Source organism: Oncorhynchus kisutch, linkage group LG8 (genome assembly GCF_002021735.2).
Source record: "Oncorhynchus kisutch isolate 150728-3 linkage group LG8, Okis_V2, whole genome shotgun sequence".
Lineage (NCBI taxonomy): Eukaryota > Metazoa > Chordata > Actinopteri > Salmoniformes > Salmonidae > Oncorhynchus > Oncorhynchus kisutch.
In genome coordinates this window covers 5,260,344-5,274,076 of record NC_034181.2, presented here as the reverse complement: position 1 = coordinate 5,274,076, position 13,733 = coordinate 5,260,344, and the positions used below count along the sequence as shown (strand labels likewise).

The 13,733-nt window shown below is 43.2% G+C and overlaps 1 protein-coding gene across 1 annotated transcript in view; it reads left to right on the top strand.

Moving 5' to 3' along the window:
* The first annotated feature begins 295 nt into the window (after window positions 1–295).
* arl15a (ADP-ribosylation factor-like 15a) overlaps window positions 296–13,733 on the top strand; it is a 321,282-nt gene continuing 307,844 nt past the window's right edge. The window contains exon 1 of the mRNA XM_031829578.1: window positions 296–641. Within this exon, the coding sequence (XP_031685438.1) occupies window positions 393–641 (249 nt within the window). The 5' untranslated portion in view covers window positions 296–392. The remainder of the gene's footprint in view (window positions 642–13,733) is intronic.

Here is a 13,733-nt window from a genome sequence, read left to right as displayed (position 1 = left end):
GCTCCTCCTCTCTTACCTCCTGCTCCTCCTCTCTTACCTCCTGCTCCTCCTCTCTTACCTCCTGCTCCTCCTCTCCCGTCCCCCTGCTCCTCCTCTCTTACCTCCTGCTCCTTCTCTCCCGTCCCCCTGCTCCTCCTCTCTTACCTCCTGCTCCTCCTCTCTTACCACCTGCTCCTCCTCTCTTACCTCCTGCTCCTCCTCTCTTACCTCCTGCTCCTCCTCTCTTACCTCCTGCTCCTCCTCTCCCGTCCCCCTGCTCCTCCTCTCCCGTCCCCCTGCTCCTCCTCTCTTACCTCCTGCTCCTCCTCTCTTACCTCCTGCTCCTCCTCTTCCTCCTGTTTCTCTTCCCTCTTCTCCTCCGGTTTTCAGTTGAAGTTCAAGGAAGATATTAGATGTGTAAACGATTGGCTGGTTCAGGTTCCATACTATGCTGTGCGACAGGTCTCCTGTTGACTTGGAAGTGCGCCGACAATCGTCTCCCTACGCTGTTCACTCCGTCGTCCCTCCTTCCTGCCTGGCCTCATTCAGTAACCTCTCTACCAGCTTGGCTTGTTGTGTTGTCGGGGGTAACGCTGTTGCCGGGGACGATGTCTGAGCACATGCAGCTGTCCTTAGCTCTGTGTAGGATCGGCTTCTATACGGTAAGAAATGTAAATACTCAATCATCGTCATAACAGGTGGTGTGTTGTGAGTGTGGGGGAAGATGTCTGTTACGTGGATGTGCTCTTGCTTTTGTGAGTGTGTGTGTGTGTGTGTGTGTGTGTGTATGTGTGTGTGTGTGAGAGAGAGGGGGGAGATCGTGGGGGTGGGGTTTTCTGTATGCAAGGGGGAGCAGGCAGGGAGCCACTGTTTGGTTTATGAATGGAGATGCACTAAGCAGCTCTCTCTCCAGTCCAGTCTTCTGGTATGAATGGAGATGCACTAAGCAGCTCTCTCTCCAGTCCAGTCTTCTGGTATGAATGGAGATTCACTAAGCAGCTCTCTCTCCAGTCCAGTCTTCTGGTATGAATGGATATTCACTAAGCAGCTCTCTCTCCAGTCCAGTCTTCTGGTATGAATGGATATTCACTAAGCAGCTCTCTCTCCAGTCCAGTCTTCTGGTATGAATGGAGATTCACTAAGCAGCTCTCTCTCCAGTCTAGTCTTCTGGTATGAAGGCGTCAAGATATGATATAAAGCAATGAGGCGGTTTAGCCAATATCTCTGTGCTTATATTGCTGTGAAGATGTTTAAGGCTGAGTTTACACATCTTTTGACCAGTAGATGGTCTTTTGAACAGATCGGATCAGATCGGATCAGATCAGATCAGATCCCGCCCCGCTATTCCCCCATAACTATTCCCCAGGTCGTTGCTGTAAATGAGAATGTGTTCTCAGTCAACTTACCTGGTAAAATAAAAATAATAAAATAATGGTTAAATAAAAAAATAAAATGAAAAAATTATATTTTGCCGAATAATTGGTCAAAAGATCAGAATTGTGTTAGCCTGTGTAAACGTAGCCGTAGATATTGTTCCTAAGCCTGAGGCAGATCACATAGTCTGGTCTGAATCAGCTGAGATACTTTACTGAGTGTGGCTTTATGTTTGTTTGTTTATCTCTCTCTCTCTCTCTCTCTCTCTCTCTCTCTCTCTCTCTCTCTCTCAATGAGTCCTATGTGGTGGGAGGCTGATGTCTCTTCAGGATGTGTTTCTTCATTGATTTGATACAGAGCTACATATACAGTGCCTTGCGAAAGTATTCGGCCCCCTTGAACTTTGTTCCTTGTTCTTCATGATGCTCTCTGCGCTTTTAACGGACCTCTGAGACTATCACAGTGCAGGTGCATTTATACGGAGACTTGATTACACACAGGTGGATTGTATTTATCATCATTAGTCATTTAGGTCAACATTGGATCATTCAGAGATCCTCACTGAACTTCTGGAGAGAGTTTGCTGCACTGAAAGTAAAGGGGCTGAATAATTTTGCACGCCCAATTTTTTCAGTTTTTGATTTGTTAAAAAAAGTTTGAAATATCCAATAAATGTCGTTCCACTTCATGATTGTGTCCCACTTGTTGTTGATTCTTCACAAAAAAATACAGTTTTATATCTTTATGTTTGAAGCCTGAAATGTGGCAAAAGGTCGCAAAGTTCAAGGGGGCCGAATACTTTCGCAAGGCACTGTATATGTACTGCGTTGTTCTTTTGTCTTCTGAGAAAGGCTTTTAAATCCTTGAACGGTTATTGGATCGGTGAAGCTGTTGCTTAAAAAAAAAGGGTTTCTATAGAGGTGATTTGAACCAAAAATTATACACTGAATGTACAAAATGTAATGAACAACTTCCTATTGAGTTTTACCCTCAGAAGAGCACCAATGTATTGTGGCATGGACTCTGCAAGGTGTTGAAAGCATTCCACAGGGATGCTGGTCCATGTTGACTCCAATGTTTCACACAGTTGTGTCAAGTTTGGCTGGATGTCCTTTGGGTGGTGGACAATTCTTGATACACACGGGAAACTGTTGAGATTGAAAAACCCAGCAGCGTTGCAGTTCTTGACTCAAACCGATGCGCCTGACACCTACTACCGTACCCTGTTCAAAGGCACTTAAATCTGTTTTCTTGCCCCATTCACCCTCTGAATGGAACACATACACAATCCATGTTTCAATTGTGTCAAGGCTTAAACAGCATTATTTTGAACTTTGATCTCCTGGATGTAACAAGTGACATCAAGGAGGGATCATAACTTTTCACCTGGATTCACCTGGTCAGTCGCTGTCATGGAAAGAGCAGGTGTTCTTAATGTTTTGTCAACTCAGTGTATGACGCAAAAGGTTATGAAGAGCTAGTACTTTGTATTTCTTGCTGAGGCATTGTGTGAATTGGAAGGTGTCTCCGACCGTTATCTTTGTGTAGTATGTTGGCCAAGCCTGTAGCTGCCTACCGTAGTCATTCTGTTGATGTAGTATTTGGGGTCATTGTGTTTTTTTTTTGGTAACGTAGATACTTGAGTCCAACTCTCTTGTTGAAAAATACAACCTAACCTACTTGTTACATTCCAGTGATGTATTTCAAAATACAGTTGTTTCCCCCACACACCCGTCACCCAAAGCTCGTTGACATGTGTCAAACAAGCTACTTTGACCCCTATGTTGTTTCCCAATACAACACCTACCAAAGCCTACTATGAGAAAACGGACACTGGCAGCAGGTAGTGAGAGACTTGGCACACGGCCCATTGTCAGACACGTGAGAGCCAATCAAAAGAGGGGCCATGCGTTCTGTGGAACATAATGCACGACCCGCCAGCAGAATGTCATTGACCGTCCACTTACAGTTGTATCATTTTCCAGAGAACGCATAGAGCCCGGAGTTCATTAACCTGCTAGACAAAAATCACATCATGGTATAGTGACTGCAGATTACTGCTTATCACTTATTAACTATCATTCATTCACATGACTTTATTTTAATAAAATATTTCAGTTGTTGTGTTTATTACATTCGTTTTATTTGATGACTTTATTATTTCATTCCAAGTCATCATCTCATCTCTATAGAGCTGCTGTCTGACAAAAATCACTATTTTAATAGTTCTTCCCAGTAAAAGAGGTCTACTTTTATGGACTGCTGAATACTATCAATCTTAGGTCATGTATTTTCAGGTGGAAATAACTCACAAAGCAACTGCTCTCTGTCCCTCTATCGAGTTCTTCTGCCTCTTCTCCGCGTCTCAGACCGGACAAGTAGGCTTGTAGTTATTTACCACACTTGCTGCGCTAAACTATGTAGAACGTTGCCCAGTTGCAAACTACAACTCCCAACTACATCGCACAGTTCGGTTTGGTTTTTGATCTGATTTTATCTTTAGAGAAACTGTGCAATCTTCAAAATTGAGCTCGCGGAAAAAAAAGAAAATAACGAAATGGAATTCAAATAATTTAACGTTGGTCAATTAGTTGTTTAAAAAAAAAAAAGGAGCTTAAACATAGACTATATTCATAGCCTTCAGAAAGGTTTCACACCCCTTGATTTATGGGGCGGCAGGTAGTCTAGTGGTTAGAGCGTTGGACTACAGCCTGAATTTGAAATGGATTAAATTAACTTTTTTTTTCTCTCACCCAACTACACCATAATACCAACCATAATGACAAAGTGAAAACATGTTTTTGTTGTTGTTGAAATGTTAGCAAATTCATTGAAAAAAAAAGAAGAAAGTATTCACACCCCTGAGTCAATACATGTTAGAATCACCTTTTGCTGTGATTACAGCTGTGAGTCTTTCTTTGGGAAGTCTCTAAGAGCTTTGCACACCTGGATTGAACATTAGCGAGTAAAATACTCGGAAGCGGTGGATGGTATCCACCTGTAACTGGTGTGAAACGGCTAGCTAGTTAGCGGTGGATGGTATGCACCTGTAACTGGTATGAAACGGCTAGCTAGTTAGCGGTGGATGGTATGCACCTGTAACTGGTATGAAACGGCTAGCTAGTTAGCGGTGGATGGTATCCACCTGTAACTGGTGTGAAACGGCTAGCTAGTTAGCGGTGGATGGTATGCACCTGTAACTGGTGTGAAACGGCTAGCTAGTTAGCGGTGGATGGTATGCACCTGTAACTGGTGTGAAACGGCTAGCTAGTTAGCGGTGGATGGTATGCACCTGTAACTGGTATGAAACGGCTAGCTAGTTAGCGGTGGATGGTATGCACCTGTAACTGGTATGAAACGGCTAGCTAGTTAGCGGTGGATGGTATGCACCTGTAACTGGTATGAAACGGCTAGCTAGTTAGCGGTGGATGGTATCCACCTGTAACTGGTGTGAAACGGCTAGCTAGTTAGCGGTGGATGGTATGCACCTGTAACTGGTGTGAAACGGCTAGCTAGTTAGCGGTGGATGGTATGCACCTGTAACTGGTGTGAAACGGCTAGCTAGTTAGCGGTGGATGGTATGCACCTGTAACTGGTGTGAAACGGCTAGCTAGTTAGCGGTGGATGGTATGCACCTGTAACTGGTGTGAAACGGCTAGCTAGTTAGCGGTGGTGCGTGATAATAGCGTTTCAATCGGTGATGTCACTCGCTCTGAGACCTTGAAGTTGCACTGCAAGAGCCGAGGCTTTTGTGGAGCGATAGTTAACGATGCTTTAAGGGTGTCAGTTGTGTGCAGAGGGTCCCTGGTTCGAGCCCAGGTTGGGGCGATGAGAGGGACAGAAGCAAAACTGTTACATTGATGCTGTTTACCCGGATCACTGGTTGCTGCGGAAATGGAGGCGATCAAATTGGGGTGAGTGTAACCTGAGAAAACATCCTGTGGCTTTTTCCAAAATACCCCTGTATTACGGTATACCGCCCAAGCCTAATTATTAGGGTGGTGTTTCATGAAGACCCAACCAGTCAGGTGGATATTTGACAAAACAAGACTTCAGAAGTCATTGATTACAGTCTTCTGATGAAGTGATGCAGGCATCGGTACACTGCTGAGGGATTTCAACGAATGTAATGTCACAACCATCTCAGTAATGGGTGTAACCCCTTACAGATTGGAAAAGTAAAAAAAAAAAACGTTACACTATTTTACTTTGTATAGTATAAGATCAATTAATTAATCAATGTTCATTAGTCAACAGAGATATTAAAACAAACTATTGTAAAAAACAAAGCATGCTGGGAAATGTAATACTGAGGCCCCTCCCACATATTTTTCACTCAGAGAGTTAACGGTAATAACCTGAACACAGTCGAGTAACAACAACACCACACGGTTGAATAGATTTCTTCAAATGTCCCGTTCAGTTGTGCTGAAATGTAGTTAAGGTGACAGACATTCCTAACTCTGATCTATTTATAATGACTAAATGCACTCTAAACAGGACAATGGGAAAGTTAACACTAGTTTAAAATCTAAACTCTTAGGACGTATAGGTGTTCCCCTGGTTAGAAACGGACTGTCTAAACGCCCGTGTTTAAGTTGTAAAACTGCCGTTATAACGTGTCACGTGTTTCATGGTTTTACAGTATAGGTTCCCCCTGGAAACCCTACTATACTGTAGGCCTACATCACACACACACACACACACACACACACTACATGAAGGATCTTATCTGTGCCGTGGAAATAAATAAATATCTGTATACACAACGACTACTCAGTCACACAACGACTACTCAGCCACACAACGACTACTCAGCCACACAACGACTACTCAGCCACACAACGACTACTCAGCCACACAACGACTACTCAGTCTACTCAGTCACACAACGACTACTCAGTCTACTCAGTCACACAACGACTACTCAGTCTACTCAGTCACACCACGACTACTCAGTCGACGACTACTCAGTCTACTCAGTCACACAACGACTACTCAGTCGACGACTACTCAGTCTACTCAGTCACACAACAACTACTCAGTCGACGACTACTCAGTCACACCACGACTACTCAGTCGACGACTACTCAGTCACACAACAACTACTCAGTCGACGACTACTCGGTCTACTCAGTCACACAACAACTACTCAGTCGACGACTACTCAGTCTACTCAGTCACACAACAACTACTCAGTCGACGACTACTCAGTCTACTCAGTCACACCACGACTACTCAGTCGACGACTACTCAGTCTACTCAGTCACACAACGACTACTCAGTCGACGACTACTCAGTCACACCACGACTACTCAGTCGACGACTACTCAGTCTACTCAGTCACACAACAACTACTCAGTCGACGACTACTCAGTCACACAACAACTACTCAGTCGACGACTACTCAGTCTACTCAGTCACACAACAACTACTCAGTCGACGACTACTCAGTCACACAACAACTACTCAGTCGACGACTACTCAGTCTACTCAGTCACACAACAACTACTCAGTCGACGACTACTGCAAAGGGTCTGAATACTGATGTAAATAAGGTATTTCTGTTTTTATTTTTAATACATTTGCAAAAATAAAAAGGAACAGTTTTCGCTTTGTCATTATGGGGTATTGTGATGTCATTAGGGGGTATTGTGATGTCATTAGGGGGTATTGTGATGTCATTAGGGGGTATTGTGATGTCATTAGGGGGTATTGTGATGTCATTATGGGGTATTGTGATGTCATTAGGGGGTATTGTGATGTCATTAGGGGGTATTGTGATGTCATTATGGGGTATTGTGATGTCATTAGGGGGTATTGTGATGTCATTAGGGGGTATTGTGATGTCATTATGGGGTATTGTGATGTCATTAGGGGGTATTGTGATGTCATTAGGGGGTATTGTGATGTCATTAGGGGGTATTGTGATGTCATTAGGGGGTATTGTGATGTCATTATGGGGTATTGTGATGTCATTATGGGGTATTGTGATGTCATTATGGGGTATTGTGTGTAGATCGATGAGGATAATGTTTTATTTGATCCATTTTAGAATAAGTCTGTAACGTAACAAAATGTGGAAACAGTTAAAGGGGTCTGAATACTTTCCTAATGCAGTGTGTCATACAATATTACATGTTCTAGACACGTTTCATACGTCCAGTTTTCGGAGGGTTTGTGAGAACATGGTTATGTTCTGGCAACCATGTTCTCAGAACATGAGATGGTTGTGTTCTAGACACGTTTCATGGGAACGTTTGCAAGAACCTTTTCTGTGTATCAGTTGTCAGGACGTCGCCTGATGGTCCCAAAGAAACGTTCTCCCCCCCCAAAAATTTTTTTATTGTTCCATTACACATCAAGCCTGGTTACTGTTGCCGGTTCAATCAAGGCCCTGATTGGTGAGCCACTGATCCACTAATTCGTCTGCTGGCAGGATTAGGGATACTTACGCAGTGCTTTTAACATAGTATTTTCTATTTACATTTGACACGTAATTACATTTGTGTATGTACATTTATACAGTCATTATTCAACATGTCCTCACCTGGGATTTGAACTCACAACCTCTTGGCTTGACAGTTTTCCAAGCTTCCTGCTATGGCGCTATGTCCGTGTCACGTATCGGTTAATCTGATTTAGATTTAGGCATACTTATTTCAGCAATTTAAGGGGTTTCAGTATAGTTGTGTAATGTTGGTGGGGTATATTGTCCTGTTTTAACGATGATACTCCTAAATCACTATGATCAAAAACAATTGAGTGTTCATTTAACAGACCTGAGATTTACTTCAAGGTGTATTCGTCCTATTCGTGCTTCCACCTGTGATGTTGTTTCAGATCCACCCTGCCTAGCGAGGATTTAAACTGGACATGGTCTAAGTATACTGGTCCATTAAGCCCCTGGAGATATCCCTTATTGGGACAGTAATTAGGGCGTTTGTCATTGGTGCTGAAAAACTCATTTTTAATTAGATCACAGTTTTTTTTATTTATTTATGGAATATCTACGTAGGCGTACAGAGGCCCATTTATCAGCAACCATCACTCCTGTGTTCCAATGGCACGATGTGTTAGCTAATCCAAGTTTATAATTTTTAAAAGGCTAATTGATCGAAACACCAGTCTTAACGTCAACAGTGAAGAGGCGACTCCAGGATGCTGGCCTTCTAGGCAGAGTTCCTCTGTCCAGTGTCTTGTATTCTTTTGCCCATCTTAATCTTTTCTTTTTATTATGAGATATGGCTTTTTCTTTGCAACTCTGCCTAGAAGGCCAGACTGGTGTTTTGCGGGTACTATTTAATGAAGCTGCCAGTTGAGGACTTGTGAGGCATCTGTTTCTCAAACTAGACACTAATGTACTTGTCCTCTTGCTCAGTTGTGCACCAGGGCCTCCCACTCCTCTTTCTATTCTGGTTAGCGCCAGTTTGCACTGTTCTGTGAAGGGAGTAGTACACAGCGTTGTACGAGATCTTTAGTTTCTTGGCAATTTCTCTCATGGAACAGCCTTCATTTCTCAAAACAAGAATAGACTGACGAGTTTCAGAAGAAAGTTATTTGATTCTGGCCGTTTTGAGCCAGTAATCGAACCCACAAAATGCTGACGCTCCAGACACTCAACTAGCCTAAAGAAGGCCAGTTTTATTGCTTCTTTAACCAGAACAACAGTTTTCAGCGGTGCTAACATAGTTGCAAAGGGGTTTTCTAATGATCAATTAGCATTTTAAAATGATACACTTGGATTAGCTAACACAACGTGCCATTGGAACACAGGAGTGATGGGTGCTGATAATGGTCCTCTGTTCGCCTATGTAGATATTCCATTAGAAATCTGCCGTTTCCAGCTACAATTAGTCATTTACAATATTTACAATGTCTACACTGTATTTATGATCAATTTGATGTTATTTTAATGGACTTAAAACATATATACATATATAAAATACTTTTCTAACCTTTTTTTATTTTCATCAGAATCATTAAGCCTACCGGACAAGCTAAACTACTTCCATGCTCGCTTCGAGGCAAATAGCACTGAAACATGCATGAGATCACCAGCTGTACCGGAAGACTGTGTGATCACGCTCTCTGCAGCCGATGTGAGTAAGACCTTTAGACGGGTCAGCATTCACAAGGCCGCAGGGCCAGATGGATTACCAGGACGTGTACTGAGAGCATGTGCTGACCAACTAGCAAGTGTCTTCACTGACATTTTCAACCTCTATCTGTCAGAGTTGGTAATACCAACCATGTTTCAAGCAGACCATCATAGTTCCTGTGCTATGTTTTAAGGCGCAAGAACACTACGGTAACCTGCCTAAATGACTACTGACCTGTAGCACTCACATCTGTAGCCATGAAGTGCTTTGAAAGGCTGGTCATGGCTCACATCAACACCATTATCCCATCAACACCATTATCCCAGAAACTCAAGACCCACTCCAATTTGCATACCGCCCCAACAGATCCACAGATGATGCAATCTCTATTGCACTCCACACTGCCCTTTCCCACCTGGACAAAGGAACACCTATGTGAGAATGCTGTTCATTGACTACAGCTCAGCTTTCAAAACCATAGTGCCCTCAAAGCTCATCAATAAGCTAAGGACCCTGGGACTAAACACCTCCCTCTGCAACTGGACCCTGGACTTCATGACAGGCCGGCCCAGGTGATAAGGGTAGGTAACAACACATCCGCCACGCTGATCCTCAACATGGGGGCCCCTCAAGGGTGCGTGCTCAGCCCCTTCCTGTACTCCCTGTTCACTCATGGCTGCACGGCCAGGCACGACTCCAACACCATCGTTACATTTGCCGATGACACAACGGTGGTAGGCCTGATCACGGCAACAACGAGACAGCCTGTAGGGAGGAGGTCCGAGACCTGGCCATGTGGTGCCAAGACAACAACCTCTCCCTCAACTTGATCAAGACAAAGGAGATGATTGTGGACTACTGGAAAAAGAGGACTGAGCACACCCCCATTCTCATCGACGGGGCTGCAGTGGAGCAGGTTGAGAGCTTCAAGTTCTTTGGTGTCCACATCACCAACAAACTAACATGGTCCAAGCACACCAGGACAGTTGTGAAGCGGGCACGACACAACCTATTCCCCCTCAGGAGACTGAAAAGATTTGGCATGGGTCCTCAGATCCTCAAAAGGTTCTACAGCTGCACCATCGAGAGCACTGGTTGCATCACTGCCTGGTATGGTAACTGCTCGGCCCTCCGACCGCAAGGCACAACAAAGGGTAGTGCGAATGGCCCCAGTACATCACCGGGGCCAAGCTTCCTGCCATCCAGGACCTCTTTACCAGGCGGTGTCAGAGGAAGGCCCTAAAAATTGTCAAAGGCTCCAGCCACCCTAGTCATAGACAGTTCTCTCTGCTACCGCACGGCAAGCGGTACTGGAGTGCCAAGTCTTGGTCCAAAAGGCTTCTAAACAGCTTCTACCCCCAAGCCATAAGACTCCTGAACATCTAGTCAAATGGCTACCAGACTATTTGCATTACCCCCTCCTCTCCACACCACTGCCACTCTCTGCTGTATTCTATGCATAGTCACTTTAATGACTCTACCTACATGTACATACTACCTCTACTAACTAACCGGTGCCCCCGCACATTAAACTCTGTATCGGCACCCACCCTGTATATATTGTTATTTTACTGCTGCTCTTTATTTACCTGTTACTTTGATCTCTTATTCTTATCCATATTTTTTTGAAACTGCACTTTTGGTTAGGGGCTTGTCAGTAAGCATTTCACTGTAATGTTTACACCTGTTGTATTCGGCGCATGTGACTAATAAAATTTGATTTGATGTCGTGGCCGTAATTCATCACCATGCAGTGTTTTAATGTGGAATTGCTAATGCATTTAAACAATTCCACAGAACGGCCAGAATAAACTAAATCGAACGTCTGTATATCGAAAATAAGACCTATTTGGGTTTGGAAACCTGAAACGATTAAAATATTTTTCTCAGACTGAGGCCTGTTCCAAATGATCTCATTCCCAGTCGCGAGATGCACATCACTTCGCACTGGTAACCTTTTTTTTCATTAGGAAAAATATTCTGTTCTATTTTATTGTTTAAATTACATGTTTTTTTTAAATATTTTTTTTACTATAAATGAAGTGTCTTGATTGTAATAAGGGCTTGTGAAATAAGAATGCATTGCACATCCATGGGCTTCTACAAGCTAACATTACAACCATCACCTGAGATAAAGATCCAATTACAACCATCACCTGAGATAAAGAACCAATTACAACCATCACCTGAGACATCACTGCTGAGGTTATTGCTCTTTTGAAGAATGTGTTCTACGATGTAATCTCACCAGTTGATATTATGGTTTCAGTCATTTCATTTTAAATGGCACTTGAATGTTTATTGACTGAATATATATATATATATATATATATATTTATATGGGGCAATTTGGCAATTACACTAGTTATCTGTAATGGTTATGATAAATGAGGCATTGTTGCGATCTGTTGGCATATAGATAATACACACATATTATTTTCCAGTGAGGGTCTTGTGTTCTAAAAATAGTTTCTTTTGTTTGTCCAGACACCGATGCAGTGGCCAGCTAGTCATCAGATGTCCTAATACACACACACACACACACACACACACATTTTTTGCTCTGTAGGATGGCCTAGTGACCTGTAGATGGCGCTATATAGTTAGGAATGAGAGGTGATCCCTGATGCTGTTGAAGGGGATATTCTGCAGTGTTACATTGTGTTTGTTCTTCAGCATTGGATGTCTGGTTGTTTTCATATAGGTCAGCTGAGGTAAACTCACTCAGAACAGTTAGGGAAAAAAATTTGTTTGTGTTTTAAAGGTGTTCACTGTATCTGCATTGCTTGCTGTTTGGGGTTTTAGGCTGGGTTTCTGTACAGCTCTTTGAGATATCAGCTGATGTACGAAGGGCTATATAAATACATTTGATTTGATTTGATTTATCTCAGTGCCAGAGGCGTCACTTACAGACCCTGGTTCGATTCCAGGCTGTATCACAACCGGCCGTGATTGGGAGTCCCATAGGGCGGCGCACAATTGTCCCAGTGTCTTAGGGTTTGTCCGGGGTAGGCCGTCATTGGAAATGATAAATTGTTCTTTAACCAACTTGCCTAAGTTAAATAAATGTTTTAAAAATTTAAAAATGTAAAATATTGGACATTTTCTAAGGCATTGCAACATATGGGCAGTTCATAGGTTGAAATAATCTAAGGCAAAGTCGCATGGCTAACATCAGACATCAAATAACATGGTAGATTGAAAGCATTTGGTGGAGGGTGGTGACGACGGTGATCCAGGTTTTCCTCTCAAATCAAAGTTCATTTGTATATGTAGCGTAGTGTACACGGAAACAATGAAATACTCACTCTCCTCTCCTAGCCCTGTGTTTCATTTTCACTCAGCGGAAAATTCTGGAAACAGTCAATTGAACGCCAAACAGTATGAAGCTTTTAAAAGAGCCTGGCTGTGTCATAAAGATCCACGGCTGGGAAACATGACGAATGAACTGATAGAAAATAGTGATTCTGGCCAGTTGGATAGCCCTTTTCTAGCCTGTGTCCCAGTTCTGTTTGTGTTGTCCTGAGTCCCAGTTCTGTTTGTGTTGTCCTGTGTCTCAGTTCTGTTTGTGTTGTCCTGTGTCTCAGTTCTGTTTGTGTTGTCCTGTGTCTCAGTTCTGTTTGTGTTGTCCTGTGTCCCAGTTCTGTTTGTGTTGTCCTGAGTCCCAGTTCTGTTTGTGTTGTCCTGTGTCTCAGTTCTGTTTGTGTTTTCCTGTGTCCCAGTTCTGTTTGTTTTCCTGTGTCCCAGTTCTGTTTGTGTTGTCCTGTGTCCCAGTTCTGTTTGTGTTGTCCTGTGTCCCAGTTCTGTTTGTGTTGTCCTGTGTCCCAGTTCTGTTTGTGTTGTCCTGTGTCCCAGTTCTGTTTGTGTTGTCCTGTGTCCCAGTTCTGTTTGTGTTGTCCTGTGTCCCAGTTCTGTTTGTGTTGTCTTGCTACAAACCCAGTGCTGTTTGTGTTGTCTTTCTACAAACCCAGTGCTGTTTGTGTTGTCTTGCTACAAACCCAGTGCTGTTTGTGTTGTCTTGCTACAAACCCAGTGCTGTTTGTGTTGTCTTTCTACAAACCCAGTGCTGTTTGTGTTGTCTTTCTACAAACCCAGTGCTGTTTGTGTTGTCTTTCTACAAACCCAGTGCTGTTTGTGTTGTCTTTCTACAAACCCAGTGCTGTTGTTGTTGTCTTTCTACAAACCCAGTGCTGTTTGTGTTGTCTTGCTACAAACCCAGTGCTGTTTGTGTTGTCTTGCTACAAACCCAGTGCTGTTTGTGTTGTCTTGCTACAAACC